Below are 22,238 nucleotides of genomic sequence, written 5' to 3'. Positions count from 1 at the left end.
CTGGAAATAAAAGCAAAACAAAGCAATAATGGTCTCTTATTGCAAGACCAACTGGCACTTTGCTAAGTCCCTATGAATTCTAATTTAAAATGCCATCATTAATAGAAGACACCGAAAAGTTTTGTACTCTATTAAGTTATTTGTTCTAGTGGAGACAAGATATGCAGGCCTGGCCAACTTAATCAAAATGAAAGAAAAATTAGGACAATGTACCTGCATGACAATAAGAAGGTCAAAGACCAAGATGAAGGAAGCCAAGAAAGCTCTCGAGACCTCATCACTTGGAAGAAATCCGCGATTCAGCTTGTCCCAGCTGATCCAGTCAGTAGTGATGACCAGCACTACCACAGAGGTCAGAGTGAACAGAACGGTCCTGCAAAAAACAGGGATTTTTCTTATTCTTAAGGAAAGCTGTAAAAATGTTTAATATGTTTTTTCTCTCCAGCCTGCATAGCCAGCCAAGAGATCTCAAAGGAGGAGAGCTGTAAATTAAAGTCAGTAATTTCTATCCGATAAGGCAATGCACTGAGCAATTTCTTTATTTGCTGTATCAAGCAATCCAAAATAGGTTAGAAAACCAGTGCTATCTTAATTTTGTATCTTTCATTGTTCTTCAGTTGTGAACTATGCAAATAAAGATGTGGAGTAAATACACATCAGGACATAGTACATAAAACAAAGACTGCAATTTTTGGAGTTGTTCTGCTAAATTCCAAGCAGGCAGTTGTGCTCTTGCAGCTTGGAACAAATATATTTACTCTAATTTGGAGGCATCAGCCCATTTAAGTCTATGGAAGCTGTTTTCTCAGCTTCCACGTCATCTGCCCATCCCATTGCACCTTCCCCTTTTGTTCTCTTGCATTTAGCCATTTTGCTGGTATGGATGGACCTGACCTACAAATAGAAAATGAGTCAAATGCCCTAAATTAAAAAATGTGCATTGACTTGACGTTTCATGCCCTTCCTCAATAATTACATTAGTATTTGGGGTATGATCAGTTGGCTCCCTCTACCCAGGTATGATATCATCTGGGAGTATATATTGCTAGAAAGTCATAATTAGGGTAAGAGAGACTGAAGTGAACCAGAATATATATTCATTATTACTACTACTTATTATTTTTGTTGTGCTACTAAACATATTTAGTTTAGTTTATTAATCTGTTTAATCACATTTATTTTAAAAAAATCAATGCAATGGTAATAAGTATTCAGGCATGATAAGTCCCTGCCTCTAATACATTACAATGTAAAGGGCAAATTTTAAAAGATCTGTGTGTGACTTGGCTGCGCGCGGGCTGCGCAGATTTTAGAAGGCCCACGGCCACGCGCATATCTCCCGATTCACAGATACAAAAGATTTGACAAAAAAGAGGAAGGACATGGACGTGATCTGGGCAGGACATGGGTGGGCTGCAACTGCACCCACAAAGTCACTTACGTGCTTTAATGTGCACCGGGATCCCTCAACCACGTAACTTACTTCTGCTATGCGTGGTAGTAGTGAAATTAAAAAAAAAGGATAGTCAGCGGGGTTTTAGGGGTCGGGACTAATAGGGTAAAAGGGAGGCAAGTTAGGTAGAGGGTTTAGGAGGTCCACTCCTTTACTGGGGTGAACTGGGAGGGAACTCGGAAATAGGCCTATTGCGTCGCCATGTGTACCTACTAAAATTCCCTCCCTTATGCGCTTGAGATGGGATTCACGCACACGTGCGCACGTCGATATAAAATCGTGTGCACATGTACGCATGGCTAGCCGATTTTATAACATGCGTGCACAAACACTAGGGATGTGAATCGTGTACCCGATCATCTTAACGATCGGGTTCGGCTAGAGGGAGAAAAAAATCTGATCGGTGGTGATGTGAATTGGAATCGGTTCCGATTCACATCGTTAATTTTTTTTTAGTGAGGCCCGACCCTTTAAAATTGACCCCTTACCTTCCCCCACCCTCCCGAACCCCCCCAAAACCTTTTACGAGTACCTGGTGGTCCAGTGGGGGCGCAGGGACCGATCTCCCGCTCTCGGGCCATCGGCGCCATTTTATTATAGTTAAAATTCTGTGCTAGGGAAAAAACATGTGCCAAAACCCATGCTAAAGCTGTGCAGCAGAAAACTGCAGGAGAAACAGGCGCTAAAATCGGCAATAATGTAAAAAGTGCTGCAGAGTTCCTTAATAGCTGTTTAAAGTGACATGGGCCAAACTGAAGTACAATCGGTGTGCATAGATGTCCATCAAATTTATGGGACACGCCTTCTTGCAGGGGAATGAAAGGCAGCTCCTTCCAGGGCCATGTGCTGGGTGTTGCTAGGAGTTGGTTGGAGTTAGTGGTTGGGGGTATTCTTTTGTGATTTCTGAGTGGCATCTTCTGTGCTGCTGGTTTTTCCTTCCCTTTCCCTTTTCTTTTGTCTTTTGTCTGTATTATTACTGCATGCATTGCTTGTTGTCCTGTAATTGCCTGTCAGTCTTTTTTGCCTGCTTGTTTAGGTTCCCGAAAGAGTGGAGTAGGTGTTGTGACTAGGGTGAGAATGGAGTGTGACAGAGAGGGTGACAGTGGGGGAAAGTATGAGCATGACAGGTGGTGATGGAGTAAACAGGACGAGCATGGAGTGTGAGTCAGTTGAGTATAGCCAAAGAGGGGAGATAGGGTAGGAGGAGAGGGGTATGCGGGTCATAAGAACATAAGAAATGTCATGCTGGGTCAGAGCAAGCCCAGCATGTTGTCTCTGACAGTGGCCAGTCTGGGTCACTAGTACCCATCAGATCCAAAATAGTTGATCAATTTCTTGTATCTTACTCTCAGGGATAAGTGCTGGATTTCTTAAGTCTACCTACCTAATAATTGTTTATGAATTTTCTTTCAGGAACTTGTTAACATAAGAAAATACAATATGCCAGGGTCAGACTAAGGGTCCATCAAGCCCAGTACCCTGTCTCCAACAGTGGCCAATCCAAGTCACATGTACCTGGCAAGTACCCAAACATTAAACAGATTAAATGTTAGTTGCCTTGACCACATCCTCTGGTAACAGATTCCATAGCTTGATCATGCTCTGTGTGAAAAAATATTCTCTATGATTTACCAGTTGCTAGTTTCATGGAGTGTTCCCTGGTCTAAGTTTCATTTGAAAGGATAAATAACCATTTCCAAATTACCCCTTCTACCCCATTCATGATTTTAAATCTCAATCATATCCCCTCTTGGTTTTCTCTTCTTCAAACTAAAGAGTCCTATTCTTTCTCCATAAGGAAACTTTTCCAGTCCCTTTATCATTTTTGTTGCTCTTTTTATATGAGGGCTGACAATCCCCATGGCTTCTCCAATGAATTCCTTTGTTGGCTACGACAGGATTTGTCACTGATGTTAACCAGTTCTTTGACACTGGGCAAGTTGGTGCAAGGGAACTGGGAGATAGATTATCAGAGTGTGGCCATGATCTGCTTATGATTTAAGTAAACTGTGTGCCAAACAAAGATCAATTTAGCAAGTTGGGTTGATTTGGAAGGTTACCCACAGTAACCTTTCAAAGTTTACTTTAATGAAATGTGAAGTACATTTGTTTAAAATAAATGTGACATCTGAAACAAATGTGTCTCATTTGTTTCATTCATGAGATCCATCTAACAAATGGGGACCGTCCCACAAATGAAACATTCTATAAATTGCATTTGTATCGTCCCCCATTCATTTCTATAGACCATTGAAGTCTATGGGCCATAGGAATCAGTTGGGGAACAGGTGAACTGCAGTTAGAAAATGTTACTGGCCTGGGTGTTTCACTGGTGTCGCCAGCCCAGTATCCTTACTCCAGAGACTTCTTTGGACCAGGGATGCTGGGCCTTTGTTTCACGGATGTCATAGGCCCAGCATTAACACCGATGAAGAATGAGACCAATGAAGAACAAGGCTGTCATTTAAAAATTTAATTATATTAAAATTGCATTTAAAATGGGAAAAAAAGCATTTCATGAAACAGACATATTGCAACATTAAAAAAAAACAAAACAAAAAACAGGCACATTTACAATCTAAACATATTCATAAATGGTATGTTCTCCTTCTGGCACTCATCGTCCCGGGGATTGGCGCCAATCTGAGAAGACAAAAATGTTGAAGTCAGAATTCCACTCCACACACCACCAGACAATCCATCCCACCTCCACCATGTGTACAAATGTACCTCTGAAGTAGTCCGCAATGATCTTGCGACAGAGCTCACTCCCCCTTGCCGTGCTATGTTCACCTGCAGCAGGTGCAAACATTTCAAGCTTTGGCGCCAGGTCCGGAGTAACATCTTGATTGATACAATGTTGGAAGGTGATACTATGCAGCATACAGCACACCACTACAATATCTGCTACTTGCTTCAGCGAACACTGCAGTACACCTCCAGAGCACTCAAGGCAGTGGAATCTTCTTATCCGTGCACCGAATGTATATTCAAAGACTGCTCTAGTTTTTGCATGTGCCTCATTGTAACGGATTTCTACTACTGTACATGGCACAGACAATGGTGTGAACAGCCATGTTTTGCAGCCATAACCAGAATCTCCTGTTAAAAAAAAAAAAAAAAAGAAAAGGAAAGTGTGTACTATTGTTTAGCAAAGTGTTCAGCAAATTTCCAGCTTTTGGTATCCACCCCGAAAAGCTTATAGTGAAAAATTTCAACTAAACTTTTAATATCCCCAACTTGCTTCATTCTATGGCACAATAGTATGCACTTCTGGCACCAGGCACCTCAAAAAGCTTACATTGCAACTTTAAAGTATTCTCTTTGTTTTGACTTGCGTTTTAAACTTCACTGCATTTCCCTTCAGTGAAAATTTGGGCCAGTGCCGCCTGCAGAAGGATGAAGGCGTCATGGCTGCTTAAGGCAAAATTGGAGACAACCCTGATGATCCTCATATGCACATGGCAGACAACTTGTATATTCAGGGAGTGGAACTGCTTCCTGTTACAGTATGCAATTTCTTTCCCGTGTGTGGGGGTAAGAGCAACATAGGTGCAATCGCACCCATTACACTCAGCATGCCAGTTATGTCAAAGAAAGCACACTTCATCTCCTGCCACTCTGTAAGCTGCTGTGGATAGATAGTTTTAAGATTTCTAGAGATTATTTTTGTTATTTTATAATCATTAATTTATGTTTGATTTTATTAGAGTAGGGATTGTTTTGTTGAATATGTCATTTTATATCTGTTTTACGACTGTGAACATTTTTATTGTAACCCACCAAGCATATTGGATTGTGCGGGCTAAAAATCATTCTAAATAAATAAATAAATGTGCTGCCTGCCCCATTTCATCATGGCTCTGACTACCTGGCTGAAATGCTTTGGAAACAGACTGGCCCATACCAGTCGCCATATCCACTGTGTTCCAGAAAGAAACCGTGGCGAGAAAACGCAAGGCACTGAGAAGCTTGATCAAGCCTGGAATGGTATGTCCATACTCTGTTAGAGGATCAATATCAGGCTTGATTTCTTCATAGAGAGAAAGATTTGCCATGGAGCTCAGTCTATATGTCCCACTACATCTGTCTCTGACAACTGTAGCAGTGCTGCTGTCAGTCAGAATATCTGTTGTGTGCATGCCCTTCTGTGAATCGCTTCAGCAATGTCCTGCTCATCGTGAATCCTTCTCTCTTCTTCTGCAATAAACTGTTTTCTCTCAGTCTGTTCCCTCTCTTTTCCTAGCTGTAAAGCTTCTGCCACTGTTATTTGCTGCTGACCCACAAAATGTACCAATGCATCAAAAAAGGTATGTATATAATCCATGATTACAACACTGAAGCAGCCACACACAGCCACATAAATGCCAGCAATGGATTAAAATGGCCACCAGACATATGCTTTACTGTTTACTCCTGCCCTGTCTTAGGTGCTAAACAAACTTGTATTAAATAACAGGTGCTACAATGTTTCCCTGCTAATGCGGCTCTCTCTATTGCCCGGTTATTAGTTAATTGCTTAGTTTACATGGCATTTGCATGCCAACCGCATGTTTTTACTCCGATTTTTGGGTGAATATTTTCAGAACTAAAACTCATATTACATACATGACTAAGCTTAGCACCAAAAAACCTGTGCAAAAATCAGAATAAAAACATGCATATAGCTTATTAAATCAGCCCCTAAAATTACTGGAGTATGCATCTCTCAGATCCAGCTCACACTACATTAGAACCTGGAAGTGCATCTGAAAAAGTTAATGAACAAATCACATTACTGGACACAAAAGATACAAATACTACTGTATAATATGTTATACAGTAACAAGTTATATCAATAACAAAAAAATATAAGCCATATAATGTATCATAATGGTAGATAATATATGTCTAAATTTAAATGAAACTAGACCAGGGCAGACTCTCCATAGCTGCCTCTCATTGGCTACATTCAAATCTTTCGTAAATGTTACACCTTTTATTTATTTATTTATTTATTTATTTATTTATTTAAAATCTTTTCTATACTGTCGTTAAGGTGGGTACCATCACTAGAGATGTGCATCGTTTTTTGTGTTCGTGTCGTTCTTCGTTTTTCGGCCGCCATGGAAAATGTCGTTTTTTTTTCGGTTCGGGTCTTCTTTTTTGCGAAAAATCAAATTTTAGTTAGTGCGCGCTAACTCCCCGTTAGCGCGCGCTAACTCCCCGTTAGTGCGCGCTAACTCCTGTTAGCGCGCACTAACAAAAACCGTTAGATTTTGTTACTTTTTGTTTCTTTTTGTTAGTTTTTGTTAGTGCGCACTAACGGGAGATAGCGCGCACTAACGGGGAGTTAGCGCGCACTAATAGGAAAAATGAATTTTTGCGAAAAAACAGGAAAATCCTGATTTTTTTCGGGCTCCCTAAAACATGCCGAATTGGACAATTTCGTTGCAATTTTCCAATTCGGCAAAAACTAATGCACATCTCTAACCATCACAACGGTTTACAGTAAGGCACATAAATCAGTCATTGTCATTATTAATAATAATAATAATAATAATAATAATATCTTTCTTTTTCACTTGTTTTCTTCCTAATAGTAGTAACATTTAATAGCAAATTATACAAAACAACTGTTTAATGGAATATGCATATTTTGTAGCACATTACATTAAACTGTGTTGTGTAAGAGGACACTTCTAGAGGAAATGTTTTCCCGCTGCATTATATGATACTATCACCTTGGGAAAAACAGTATCAAAAGTTATATTTACATTGAGTTGCCTTTCTGTTCTACTTTTGCCAATTAATAGAGTTTAAATATGTGTTTTCAACAGATTCACATGTCATTGCTTTTTAATATTTATCCAGTTCTGATCAGTCTAATCTATGGGGTTCAACTTCCGTTTTAAAGAGAAAAAAAACATTGTAGGTCACATTAGGTTGGTTTCATTCTAATGTGAGTCAGCATTAACTGCCCCCTAACACTGCTCCTCCAAACGTTTTTAATCCCAAAAATGAAGCATGATAACTGGTGGATCTTTGTAGAACCAGGCTTCAGCTGTATTTATACAATAAGTCAGACTGAGGATAAATTGCTCCTTGATGACAAATGCTATAAATTACTTACTTAAATCTTACAGAGAGCTTGAGCTGTTGCATTGCATATAACTGTAGTATTTAGTTTACTTCATTTAACAAGCAAAGACAATTAATTAAATCAAGGCTTTTGGAGTTAAAACGGACATATAGTGGAAATAAATTAGAGAGAGAGAGAGAAGAAATCAACTGTCACAAATTGCCATTTCCCCTCAAATGATAGCTTGATTGAAATTTTAAAAAGTTGGAATTTGGATTTCTGTAGCCCTGGGATGCATCCTTTACAATTCAATCACACCCTCCTGCCCCCCACCACCCCATGCCTTCTTTCTGGTTAAAGTAAAATGACAAAGAAAAAGGAAAAAATGCATCGTAGTGATGAAAACAGTAAAATAACATTAGAGGCTACAGAAAGGGCAATAACGAGGATAATTCACAGGTTCTGGTGTTGGCCCATATTGTCCCTGATCATATCACATTTCTAACCTGGTGGCAGGATATAACATATTTTGCTGCTATGTCTACTGTCTCTCCTGTTCCAAAAAAATGACAATTCTGTGTTAAACTGTTCTAGTTCCCAAAAGTCATTTACTGAATCCAGACAGGACCGGCGGAACCACTAGGTGAACTAGGCCTGGGCCTCGTGCACCAACCAATAGGGGGTGTGAGCCATGTGGGGCTGCGAGCGGCAGTGCAAAGAGGAGTGGCGATTTGGCAATCTCCACTCCGCTTTGCCAGCATGGCACCGCCGTTCACAACCCCACATGGCTCGCGCCCCCTAAGGGAGGGGGGGGGGGCGGCGTGGCACGGCACTCCTCTTTGCTGCTGCAGCCCCACATGACTCGCATCCCCAAATGGGGGTGGCGAGGCGACCGGGGGGAGGGGGGTATGGCATGGCCGGGGGGGGGTGGGCAGCGTGAAGCAGAAGGTGCCTAGGACGCCTAATCCCCTTGCATTAGCCCTGAATCCAGAGTGACACCTACAGTTTGTTGCAATTTTGTAGCCAAGACTACCAGCAGAATTTTGCCAGCTCCTAAAAAATTGCAACCAGCTAGCACCCACGTGACTTGGCTGCTACTGCAGTTTCCTCCACCATTAACCACCTGTGATAACCACCATTGTAGTTCCACTCCCACAACATGCATGCTCTGCCTATTTCCCCTATCCTGAGAGTCCACAGCTGCTATTCTCCGCCCCTCTCTCTCATGTCTAGTTCCCCTCATAGCAGCTGCTTTTCTCCCACAGCCTCTTGCTGCCAAAGATCTCCTCCCACAACTCTCTGCGGCTCCTGCTTTTCTCCCCACATTACTCTTTTGCACCAGTTCACAGCTATCTTCCAGAGCTAGCCCTTGTACCTCTCCAGCACCTTCAGGAAAGGCAAAATAGCCCATAGGAAAAAGAATACTGTATCAGCATAAACTTCTGTGAAGCATAGTATGGAAATTTTTACATAAAATTCTATATTTAAGAAGTGTGTATCCTCCTCTACATTTCTCACAAAAAAAACAGGCTACTCCAAATTTCTAAGTGCTCTAACATTTGGGTAATGCATTCTGGAACAAGCATCCTTCAGACATTCAATATTTCTCTTCTGTTTCTAGTTTCTAGAAGCTTCTTTTCCAATTCACCCAGTTCAAACTACAGGCACTCAGCCTCCAGCTGTTCCTATCCATATAATGTAACTCTGCACCTGCCTACCCCACCATGACCTTCAGAACTAGGTGGCATGGTCAGTGCTCTCTTGCAGGACTGTGCTGCAGAAAGCAGAAAAGCAGAAGTAAAATCAGAGGTAAACTATGATTAAGGTTTATAACATGCCACTGGAAAAGGAAAAATACCTGAAACAATGAGTAAAACTGGGAGTTACTTCTAGGCAATTTATTACTTATTCCTCACCATGCACTGTGCATAAATCCATTGAACAGAGAATGCCTATGGCTTTTAATTTCACTCATGAATACTTTAGTTTACTGTTTTGGTGTATAAAATGGCTCAGCTTGTTTTAAGAAGAATGAAATTCTGTAACCCTGGGTGTAATTGCAGTAATTTATGGAAGAAAGCAAAGGAGACAGAGGAAAAGACAAAAGTTTGATGAACCATAGCAGAAGGAATAATTCATGACCCATGGGTTATAATGATATAACTATGGCATAGGTCAGATCTGGAACCCCTGGAGCTAACTGATGTGTCAGTGCATTATTTCTCAGTCCATTTTGTACGTACTTTGTACTATTCAATGAAGCACGCTTTCTTTTCTAATTATTTCGGATATAACTTTCCAGATTATTTATTTGACACAACAAATGAACTAATGCACTGTCAAGAAGCAGTTTAATTTGGGAATACATTTTTTATTGCACCAATATGCAGTGGCACGTTGCATTAAATGTGACCAGCCAGTTCTACTTTGTATTCATGGCATTCAGCAAATTCTGTATTAAGAACCACAGAAAAAACTGTAAGTCAAGTTAAATACTTTATATCAATTTTAATTCCAGATATATAACTGCCTCAGATGTATTGTGCCCCAGTGTCCTATAACACGCAAGGCAAAATAATGCTGCAGCTGCTCTTGTCTGATTGCTAAAACTGTAAATTTTGCTTGTTTTTCATAACCAATAGTTTTCTTATGCAATGTCTAGGAGTGTGTTCTCAAAAGGCACTAAAACAATTACATCTTCAAAAGTACCATTTCAAATAAGAAATGCAAACTTTCCTATGGTCTGATTTAAAATAACGTACACAGTAATTATTTTGGATTCATACTAGATTCTGGTACTCAAAAACACTATGCATACAAAGGTCAATTTTCAAAGCGTTTAGGTTTCTAATCTTGCGAGTTAGGCTCCAAAAATTGGTCCTTTTGAAAATTTACTAGGGGGGAATTCCTAAATGTATGCTCCTGTTTTCACTCGGTTTCTAAATTTAGGCACCTATGACGTGGGTGGCTACAAGGGTGGAGTTAAGAGTTGGGGGGAAAAATGCCCCATGGTATTCTTTTGCCTGTATCCCCAAACATTCAGCTTGCCAGGTATCTGCAACGATTTAGCAATTTTACAGTTTACATGCATAAGAGGCCAATCTTTCAAAAAAGCTGAGTGCTTAAATTTAGCACCAAAGTTAAGTACCTAAGGGGGTCATTTTCTAAAGGGATCGCACGCGAAAAGGGACTTTTCGCGTGCAATACCTAGATCAGGGTGGAGTCGGGGCTGCGTCAGCACCGGAAGGGGAGGAGTCGGGGTGGCACTGGGGCGGATGCAGTGAAGACGTTGACGGCGAAAAGGTAAGGCCACTTATCGCCACCAGTAACGCGCCCAATAGCACCACCTTTCACAGTGGTGCTATTGGTTTGTGAAAGCCGGCAGCGATAGCACCGCGGTGGTGTAATTGCTGCCGGCTTTCGCAGGCCCACCCCCCGGTACCACGCGATTCACTAAGACCTGCGATTTTAGAAAATCCAGGCCTAAATTAGGTTTCAGACAAACTTAGAACCCTGTTTTCAAAAGAAAATGTTCCTATACTAAGGATTATAAAGTTAGGCCTGCTATTTGTTTGTCGCACAAAGGGTGGTGGATGCATAGAATTCCCTCTCAGATGAGGTAGTGAGGACAAAGATGGTAATAGATTCAAAAGGACATGGGATAAATCCAGAGGATTCCTAATGGCTAAATGATGGAGCAAAGAAAAGGAAAACCCATGCTGACTGGGGTAACCTGCACAGAGCAACAACTACCCTAAGAATAAACAAAAAACAAAAAAAAGATTGCTGGGCAGACTGGATGGACAACTTGGGTCTTTTTCTGCCAATATTTACTATGTTATTATGTTAACTATGCAGATTTAGGATAAGTTTGGTGCCTAGTGTTGAAAATCACTGCTAAGCACCCATTTTTCCTAGCCCTAACATGTACGCTAAAATGTCACTTAGTTTTTGTTCTACATCGTTAGTATGCGAGCTGTGTAATAATTGTATTACACATACAAATTTTGCATGCATGCTAAAGTAGGCTCCACTCTTGGTGCAACTGGGGTGTGATGGCGTGTACCGACAACTCCCTCATTCTACTTCAAGGAGCCCTGTTCAAGGTTTTAACCAGTCCTCCTTAAGGCAGAAAGTTGATCCAGTCTTATTATATTCCTGAACTATTCCTGTGGCCGCAGCATGCCCAATTATGCTAATTATGGTGACAGAAGTGGGATTTTTTAGCTTAAGCGGGAAGCACAAGTAAAAACCCACAGCCTCCAAGAAGAAGAAAAAAAATAAAAAACTGCTTGTAGACTGTTTTTCCTGGAGCCTTCTGACTTCAATTTCTCTTACACAGGCCAAGGGGGCTATCCCCACCTGGGCAGTCAGGGGTCAAGTAGAAAATTAGGACCATGTGAGTTATCTGTTTCGAAGCTGGCTGAAAGACCAGACAAATAAGAGTATGTGGAAATGGATCGATAAGATTTAAAATCTGAAAGGTACAATGCATTCAGAAAATATTCAGAACCCTTCACTTTTTCCATATTTTATTATGTTACAGACTTTTTCTAAAAAGGATATTATGCATTTGTTTCCCTTCTCAATCTAAACACAATACCCATTAATGACTAAGCAAAATCAGGTTTGTAGAAATTTGTGCAAATTAATAAAAAACAAAACAAAACTGAAATATCGCATTTACATAATAAGTATTCAGACCCTTTGCTAAAAAACTCAAAGTTGAGCTCCGGTGCATCCTGTTTCCATTGATCATTCTTGAGATATTTCTCTAATTTGACTGGAGTCCATCTGTGGTAAATGCAATTGATTGGACATGATTTGGAAAGGTACATACCTGTCTATATAAGGTCCCATAGCTGACAGTGCATATTATAGCAAAATCAAAGCTATGAAGATGAAGAAATTGTCTGTAGACCTCCAGGACAGGATTGTGTTGAGGCACAGATCTGGGAAAGGGTACAAAAAAATTGCTGCAGCATTGAAGGTCCCAAAGAACACAGTGGCCTCCATCATTCTTAAATGGAAGAAGTCTGAAACCTGGAATTGTCCGTTCGCCCACTCTAACTGAGTAGTCAGGGAAGAAGGGCCTTGGTCATGGAGGTAAATAACTGATGGTCACCTTGACAGAGCTCCAGAGTTCCGCTGTGGAGTTGAGAGAACCTTCCACAAGGACAACCATCTCTGCAACACTCCATCAATCAGGCGTTTGTGGTAGATTGGCCAGATGGAAGCCACTCCTCAGTAAAAGGCACATAGCCCATTTGGAATTTGCCAAAAGGCACTTAAAGGACTCTCAGAGCCTGAGAAATAAGATTATCTGATCTGATGAAACCAAGGTTGAACTCTTTGGCTTAAATGCCAGGCATCATGTTTGGAGGAAACTAGGCACCGCTTATCACCGAGCAAATGCCATCCTTATGGTGAAGCATGGTGGTGGCAGCATTGTGCTGTGTGGATGTTTTTCAGCTGCAGGAACTGCGAGACTAGTCAGGATCGAGGGTAAGATGATCAGAGCAAAGTATAGAGAACTTTGATAAAAACCTGCTCCAGAGCTCTCTGGACCACAGACAATTCACCTTCCAACAGCACAATGACCCTAAGCACACAACCAAGACAATGCAGGAGTGGTTTGGGCAAAAGTCTGTGAATATCCTTGAGTGGCCCAGCCAGAGCCCAGACTTGAACCTGACCAAACATCTCTGGAGAGACCTGAAAATAGCTGGGCATCGATGCTTTCCATTCAACCTGACAGAGTTTGAGAGGATCTGCAGAGAAGAATGGAGTAAAATCCCCAAATCCAGGTGTGCCAAGCTTGTAGCATCATACCCAACAAGACTTGAGGCTGTAATCGCTGCAAAAGGTGCCTCAACAAAGTACCCAGTGAAAGGTCTGAATACCTATGTAAATGTGATATTTCAGTTTTTTTCTTTTAATTATGGGGTATTATGTGTAGACTGAAGAGGGAAAAATGCTTATTATCTATTTTAGAAAAAGGATGTAATCTAACAAAATGTGGAAAAAGTGAAGGGGTCTGAATGCACTGTAGAGGAGTTTAGTTGAAGAAAGGGGTGACTTATCTAGTTGGGTAAATCATATAAGTAAAGTAGAAAATGGAATGGGTGGAGAGAGGTTGGATGGGAGGGAACAAATTCGCACAGATTACTTTTTCAAAGACTTCCTTAAATGCTTGAGATTGAGATGGACTATATACCAGAAGACACCTGAAAACAGAATTTTTGCCAAAATCAAAGTACCACATTTAAAAGAGAAATAATATTTTCTTTCTTATCTGAAATGCAGGTAATTAGTTCCAAGCTGAAGCTCCAGCGACTACAGAGGCATAAGCCAATAAAAATGGCCCCAGTTTGTTTAAAACATACATTCTATGGATGGCTTCAGCCACCATGAATAAATGTCTCATCTAGAAAAGATTACTTTTTCAAAGACTGCCTTGAGTCTTGTAGCAATTGAGGTGTACTATATAGCTGAAAACACCTAAAAACACATTTCTTACCCTTTCAGAAAATGTATTTAGCAGAAAACAAATTTACTTTTACTTTTATTGTTGCTTTGGGAAAACATTTTATTTTACTTCAATATACAATTAAACAAATATTGCAGGTACTGTGGCAACATTTTTGTACACCCAATAATCCTATAATAAACACTTATTTGGACTACTATGAAATAGTCTTACAATAAACATTTCTTTATTAGTATTAGAGTATTAGAGCATGAAGAACTCTGAAACTCAAATGGAATAATGCAGTAGACTATTATGATGTCATCTGACAAATCTGAATGGTCAGCTGCTTGATAAACATGTTATTCACACATACCATAAACAATATGGGGTAGATTTTCAAAGGGTTACGCGCGTAACCCTTAAAAAAAAAAAACCCTGTGTGTGCCGAGCCTAATTTGCATAGGCTCGGTGGCACGCGCAAGCCACGGGACGCACATATGTCCCGGGGCTTTCGAAAATGGGCAGATCGGGGGCAAGGCCGGGGGCGTGGCGGCGGCATTTCCAAGTCCTCTGGCACAGCGGCCATGCCAGAGGTTTGTGCGCCGGCAGCTGGCTGGCGCACGCAAGTTAAGCTTGCCAAAGGCAGGCGTAACTCCATCAAATAAGGTGGAGGGGGATTTAGGTAGGGCGGGGGGGGGGGTTAGATAGGGGAAGGGAGGGGGGCAGAGGGAACGGAGGAAGCCTGCGCAGCTCGGCACACGCAATTGTGCACCCCCTTGCGCGCATGTTATAAAATCGGGCGTAGATTTGTTCGCGCAACCCGGCGCGAACAAATCTATGCCCGCGCGCAGGTTTGAAGATCTGCCCCTATATATATATAACTGGAGCAGTTGAGACACCCTGTTAGGCTGGCCTCCCAATAATTACATAACACAAATTGGAATCAAGACAACTTTGGATATAATGGCCGCAGCTGTTTATTAGATAACTAACAAGGAAATCTAATTAGGGTATTCAAATCCTGACTAGCCTATTCTAACCCTTGGGAGGTGCCATCAGGTCGATCCATGAATTCCCAAGGCTTTGTATCTTCTCTGCAAGCCTTGACTGTTGTACTGTCCCTTAAGGGGGTGCCAACTGGGCAGACTGTCACACAGCATGCTTATTGGTCTCTCTTCCTGTTGTCAGCAGTACAATCTGTTGGGTGTCTTTATGGCCCAATCCCCTGGGTCCCCTGTCTGTCATACCTAGGTCGTCATTTTTTGAAAACAGGCCATAGCTCTAGTTATGCCTCCTTTGCACCTCCTGATCCCTTCCGCACTCTCTAAAACAGGGCTGGAGCACTCTACCATGGTGTGGTCCCCATGCGCACCCCCAGACCCCACAGGACTCAGGAAGCATATGGGCGAACCTCAAACTCCTGCAGGAACAGGTCATTACCCATATATGACAGGTGAACCCTATCCCAGCTAAAGAGATCAGGGTAATGTACAACTACCAATTAATGCGAAAATGGAGACTTCCTCTCAGGTATATGGCTTTGGAGAATTGCCTAATGACTCTGAATAGTACCTTCCTCACCAGCCACCTGATGACGAGGCGTGGTACTGGATCACTTGATGCAAGTGTCAGGTCTTTAAGCAATTTTAGGTCATAGTATTTAACAGCGAGAGGCCCTGTATTTTTCCCTGTTATTACCTCCCAGATGTATGATAATAAGGACGAAGAGGATCATGTCTCACCCCCTACTATGTAGGAGAGGCAAGAGATGGCTCCAGCGCATACTCCCCTTAACGATCCACCGGACCAGCCACCCCTGCTGGCTAAACTAAGGTCATGACAAAAACTGCTGTGAATGGCCCACTGCTATGCATGTCATGAATGAATGGCCAACTACCCACAGACAACATCTGCAAGGAGAAACACAGAAGACACGTACAGGCTGATACAGTACAGTGCGCTCTGGTGAAGTGCACAGTTAACCCGCGTTTGGACATGCGTTTTCGACGAGCTAGCTTTACCCCTTATTCAGTAAGGGGTAATAGTGAGTCGAAAACGGGCAGCCAACCCCCCGAAACTAATAGTGCCCGCAACATGCAAATGCATGTTGATGGCCCTATTAGTTACTCCCACGCAATTCAGTAAGTAAAATGTGCAGCCAAGCCGCACATTTTACTTTCAGAAATAAGCGCCTACCCAAAGGTAGTCCATCAAGCTAGGTTGAGAGAACATTGCACATATCTCATCTTTGGGTGAGTTTCCTCACTCCGAAGGTCCTCAAATCTTCACAAGAGAAAACTGTGCTGTTCGTACGTCTCACTTTGAATGTCAAAGTGGCCCCTAACCCCTACACTAATACCTAAACCTCACCTCGAGTTACTAGGTGGGCTTCCCATAGAGATATAAATACCTATCTAGTGTAAGGGCATTACAGCTAGTGTCTCTCTCTCTCTCTCCTTCTCTCCTTCTCTCTCTCTTTCTCTCTCATATAGCTAGATTGGCTCTCTGGGACTAAAAATGGTCCACCCAGTGGTTGTATGCAGGAAATAGAATTCCAAAATGTATTGCAAAGTGTGAAAAGGGTAGCATTTCACATAGGTATTCATGCATTTTGCGATAAACTGCCTATTACCATAAAACATACCCCTTTTCCTATCGCAAGCGATATTTAGTGCATTTTTGATAAATCCAGGGGTCTGCTTGCAATTAATGCTGACAAGGCACAAAAGAATCTCACTGGAAGAACGAAGTTGCCTAACAGGGACCTTCATTTTCAGTTTTTATTTTATTTTGCCTGAGGATTTCAATGTTATAACAAAACAAGTCAGTGGAAAATGACTTTGTTATAACACACAGGAGAAAAATCAATGTAAAATACATTTTTCCTCTGATTCCTTTGTTGAAATTCCCAGGCAAAATAAAATGAAACCTAAAAACAAAGGTCCCTGCTAACAGGGAAATAGCAACACACCTGATTCTTCAAATAAATAGGGGCCAAACTAAAAAAAATCTTAAAAACCATACATACAATTTGAAATCTACATCTAAAAACTTGGAGACAAAGCAAAGTGCTAAGTGCTGGAGATACAGTATGCAGTCCCAGGGTTACAAGTCTAGTAATAGCTTAGCTGCACAATTTTGATCTAATTGCTTCTTTGCTGAATGTTTCATTGGTTAGACCACTCAAAAGCTAGTTGCACTACTCCAGCCTATTCATGACAAGGGACAAAGCAAGCGTAGATAACATAACTAAGGCCTAGATTTTCTAACACAGCGCGGCGGCGTAAATCGTGTGGTACAGGGGGGCAGGGGGATGAAGCGGGGGCGGGCCTGTGAAAGCCGGCAGTGATCGCACCTCTGCGGTGTGATCTCTGCCGGCATTCACACCCAATAGCGCCATCATAAAAGATGGCGCTATTGGGCGTGAAATAGGCAGCGAAAAGGCTCCTTACCTTTTCACCGTCCACGTTGTCTTCGCAGCGTCCGCCCTGGTGCCGCCTCCACTTCTCCTGTTCCGGTCTTGACGCTGCCCCTTTTTAGTGATCGCATGCGAAATGGGACTTTTTGCGTGCGATCGCTTTGAAAAATGACCCCCTAAGAGAGCCAGAAGATAAATACCTGCCAGGCATCACAATAAAGTCTGGGTGACAAAATCAGGCCATGCCATACTACCATGGCAACCAGCAATGGTCTTGTACTGAGTATGTCAACAACATGAAAAACCCAGCAAGTGTTCAAAATTGACTTGGGAAAAAATGTGTACAGAGAATTGTACCTGTGATTGTTTTACTGTAGATATTTTCCCCCTGTAAACAAAACACTTGGTTTTGAAAATGCAAAACTAAGGAGGTCTCGATAACCTGGAGAAGGCCTGGGCGAACAAGTGGACTAATTGGGAAATTAATTATTTTTATTTATGCGTGCAATTTTTAAAATACACTTACATGTGTAAATTTGGACTTACATGAGTAAGTCCTACTTTATTTTAATGCATAAAATATATGTATGTATATTTTTTAAATAGGTAGGAAAGGGTACAGCATTCAGTGCTTTGATATATGTGGTTTGAATACATTGCATGTATTTGTATGTAGCCTATATACATGGTAGGGTATATAGGGTAGAGATATGTGTATTTGCAGGGTAGAGATATGTTTATTTTATAAAATGCATGTATATCATACATGTGGTTTTAAAATACATATATATATATATATATATATATATACTTGCACAGATTTAAAAGGGGAAAATAGGGTCACTCTCTTAACCTAACCCTGCTTCTGATTCCACCTCCTTTTCTCACAGATAAAAGCAGGTATATTTTTTATTCCAGCACAAACTTTTAACTATGTACAATGTAGGCAATTTTCAGACAGCTTATTTATCCTGGTAAACAGCTTTTGACAATTGCCTTACCCAAGGTTCAACCTATTTGGTGGCAAGTTGCAGAGAAATGTTGTGCCTCTACAACTGCTGTATATGTATTGAAATTAGGGATGTGAATCATTTTTCTAACGAATTGAAATATCGTACGATATTTCTATATTCGTTAATATATCGGGTACAAAAAGAAACAATCACTTTTCCCCCCGTATTTTCTTAAAAATCGTTTTTCGGGTTAGTGCGCGCTAACTCATGTTAGCGTGCACTAACAAAAAAAACATTTATTTTTGTTATTTTTTGTTACTTTTTGCTATTTTTGTTAGCGCGCACTAACCCGAAAAACGATTTTTCACTAAAAAAAAATGGGGATCCACGGGAAAACGAGATTTTCCCACGGCCAGATGAACCTGAAAGCGGGAACGATTGGGCACCCGATTCACATCCCTAATTGAAATTTCTTTTAACTAACATAAAAATATGGACTACGCAATAGATAAGGTTTGTCTAGTTGCTTTGTTTCACATTGAATCTTAACTACTAACCACTGAACCACTCATCAAATTCTCGTTAAATCAAATCTCATTCTGTCTACTCCCTCGAAAGTGTCCTCTACAATATTGCTCACAAAGAAATTAAAAAGAATCAGCCCCAGGACAGATTCGTAAAGCATTCTATTAATCATGCTTTCCTCATAATGAATTTTATTTACCACCACCCACTGCTGTCTATCACTCAACCAGAAGAGACATATGTAGTGTATGGCCCTCATGATGTTGAGTTTTCAAAATTGATTCCTATGGAGTTGGGGTGAATAAGTGTTGCAAAATATTCAAATGAGGCATTCTTATTATTGAAGCATGAACAGCCATTTATAGCAGTGACTGGATAACACTATCACATATTTGGGAAGGAAGATGTGTTTGCAGATCCATCAGATGACAGTGTTGTTGAAATCTACTGAAAATATGACAAATGTGATAAATGAATAATCTGATCAGGAGACTCAACTGAAAACAGCCATTCCCAGCCTCAGCCTCAGTCTCTGACAGGGCTTTGACTACTTCTGGTCATTAACCCTCTTGTCTAGCACTTCCACTGAGTCCACATCTACCAGATGTGGGCAACAAACCAGAAATGGAAGGCCTGAAGCTGCCCACTTTCCTTGCAAAATATTTTCTATTTCATAAGCAAATGTCAGTCATGGTATGTTGCTTTACAAACATACTACTGATTAGGGATGTGCTTTTATTTGAAATGATATGGAGAATGTCAAGGACATTATCTATATTATTTCATTTCATTTTATAAATAAACAAAAAATGCAATTTGCATTCTTTTTGTTTTTAGTGCGCACTAACTCAAAATAATGTGCTATAAATTGAAAGTATGCAATAACTTGAAATAGTTAATGTGCACCAATTCAAATTAGTATGCACTAACCTGAAATAACGTGAACTCCAACAGTGAACACTCACTTGAAATAGCATGCACCAAAATCGAAATAGTGCACACCAAAAACGATACATAAGAACATAGGAACATAAAGCTTGCCATACAGGATCAGACCAAGGATCCATCAAGCCCCGTATCCTGTTTCCAACAATAGTCAAGCCAGGTCACAAGTACCTGTCAGGATCCCAAAGGGATAGATAGATTCCAAGCTGCTTAACCCATGAATAAGCAGTGGATTTCTGCAACTCTCCCTAATTGTTAAAGGACGTTTCCTCCAGGAGCTTGTCAAAACCATTTTTAAATGCAGCTATAATAATAGCTTTTGCCACGTCCTCTGGCAACGAATTCCAGAGCTTAATTATACATTGGGGAAGAAAAAGGAAGAGGGGATTAAAGGAGCCATGGGTACAATTAAGAGATATCTGTTATATTTTTTTTTTTCAGTTCTGTGGTTTTAAGAGTATTATGTACTATGTTGATTAAATGTATCATAATTGTAACTCATTGGCTTTTAACCCAACAAACAAGTTTGAAAAAAAAATCTTATTAGTTTTAAATGTATTACCCAGTAACTTCATTTTGTGTCCCCTGATCTTTGTACTTTTTGAAAGAATAAACAACTGATTAATATTAATTTGTTCCATTCCACTTATTATTTTATAGACCTCTATCATATCTCCTTTCAGCCAACTCTTCTCCAAGTTGAAGAGTCCTAACCTCTTTAGCCTTTCTTCATTAGAGATGTGAATCGTGTCCTCGATCGTTTTAACGATCGATTTCGGCTGGGAGGGGGAGGGAATCGTATTGTTGCCGTTTGTGTGTGTAAAGTATCGTCATAATCGTTAAAATCGTGAGCCGGCACACTAAAACCCCCTAAAACCCCACCCCCGACCATTTAAATTAAATCCCCCACCCCAAATGCATTAAATTACCTGGGAGTCCTCCGTAGCGGCGGTCCGTGGCTAAATCGGGGGAAGGGGGAGAGCACAAAAACCGGCACACTAGATCGTGAGGTCTTCAGCCGGCGCCATTTTTCAAAATGGCCGCCGCAAAATGGCGGCGGCCATAGACGAAAACGATTCGACGCAAGAGGTTGTTCCGGACCCCCGCTGGACTTTTGGCAAGTCTTGTGGGGGTCAGGAGGCCCCCCCAAGCTGGCCAAAAGTTCCTGGGGGTCCAGCGGGGGTCAAGGAGCGATTTCCTGCCGCGAATCATTTTCCGTACGGAAAATGGTGCCGGCCATACGCGTATGGCCGGCGCCATTGTCCGTACGGAAAATGGCGCCGACAGGAGATCGACTGCAGAAGGTCGTTCAGCGAGGTCCAGAACCCTCGCGAGATTTCCGGACCTCGCTGAACGACCTCCTGCAGTCGATCTCCTGCCGGCGCCATTTTCCGTACGGAAAACGATTCGCGGCAGGAAATCTCTCCTTGACCCCCGCTGGACCCCCAGGAACTTTTGGCCAGCTTGGGGGGGCCTCTTGACCCCCACAAGACTTGCCAAAAGTCCAGCGGGGGTCCGGAACGACCTCTTGCGTCGAATCGTTTTCGTCTATGGCCGCCGCCATTTTGCGGTGGCCATTTTGAAAAATGGCGCCAGCTGAAGACCTCACGATCTAGTGTGCCGGTTTTCGTGCTCTCCCCCTTCCCCCGATTTAGCCATGGACCGCCACTACGGAGGACTCCCAGGTAATTTAATGCATTTGGGGGGGGGTTCGGGAGGGTGGGGGATTTAATTTAAAGGGTCGGGGGTGGGTTTTAGGGGGTTTTAGTGTGCCGGTTTTCCTGCCCTCCCCCTTCCCCCGATTTACGATTTTTTGACGATAAATCGGGGGAATTGGTATTGTATCGTGGCCCTAACGATTTTTGACAATTGAAAATATATCGGACGATATTTTAAATCGTCAAAAAACGATTGACATCCCTATTCTTCATAGGGGAATTGTTACATCCCCTTTATCATCTTGATCACCCTGAACCTTTTCTAATTCTGCTATATCTTTTTTGAGATGTGATCACCAGAACTGAACACAATACTCAAGCTAAGGTCGCACCATGGAGCGATACAGAGGCATTCTGATATGCTCTGTTTTATTCTCCATTCCTTTCCTAATAATCCCTAGCATTCTATTTGCTTTCTTAGCTGCTGCTGTACATCAAGCAGATTTCAACATATTATAAACGATGATGCCTAGATCCTTTTCCTGAATGGTGACTCCTAATGTGGAACCTTGCATTTTGTAAGTATAATTTGGGTTTCTCTTCCCTAAGTGCATCACTTTGCACTTGTCTACATTAAATTTAATTTGCCATTTGCATGCCCAGTCTCCCAGTTTTGTAATGTCCTCTTGCAATTTCTCACAATCCTCTTGTGATTTGACAACTTTGAAGTATTTTGTATCATTGGCAAATTTG

At 41.4% G+C, this 22,238-nt stretch overlaps 1 protein-coding gene across 4 annotated transcripts in view; it reads right to left on the bottom strand.

Annotated features, from left to right (window-relative positions):
• The window catches only part of TMEM117 (transmembrane protein 117), a 636,987-nt gene that overhangs the window by 96,998 nt on the left and 517,751 nt on the right, over positions 1-22,238 (bottom strand). For all 4 annotated transcript variants that reach the window (XM_029616183.1, XM_029616185.1, XM_029616186.1 and 1 more), the window contains exon 6: positions 214-373. In XM_029616183.1, the coding sequence (XP_029472043.1) occupies positions 214-373 (160 nt within the window). The remainder of the gene's footprint in view (positions 1-213; positions 374-22,238) is intronic.

Source organism: Rhinatrema bivittatum, chromosome 9 (assembly GCF_901001135.1).
Source record: "Rhinatrema bivittatum chromosome 9, aRhiBiv1.1, whole genome shotgun sequence".
NCBI lineage: Eukaryota > Metazoa > Chordata > Amphibia > Gymnophiona > Rhinatrematidae > Rhinatrema > Rhinatrema bivittatum.
The sequence above is the reverse complement of the archived record's forward strand: the minus strand, read 5'-3'. Positions and strand labels throughout refer to the sequence as shown.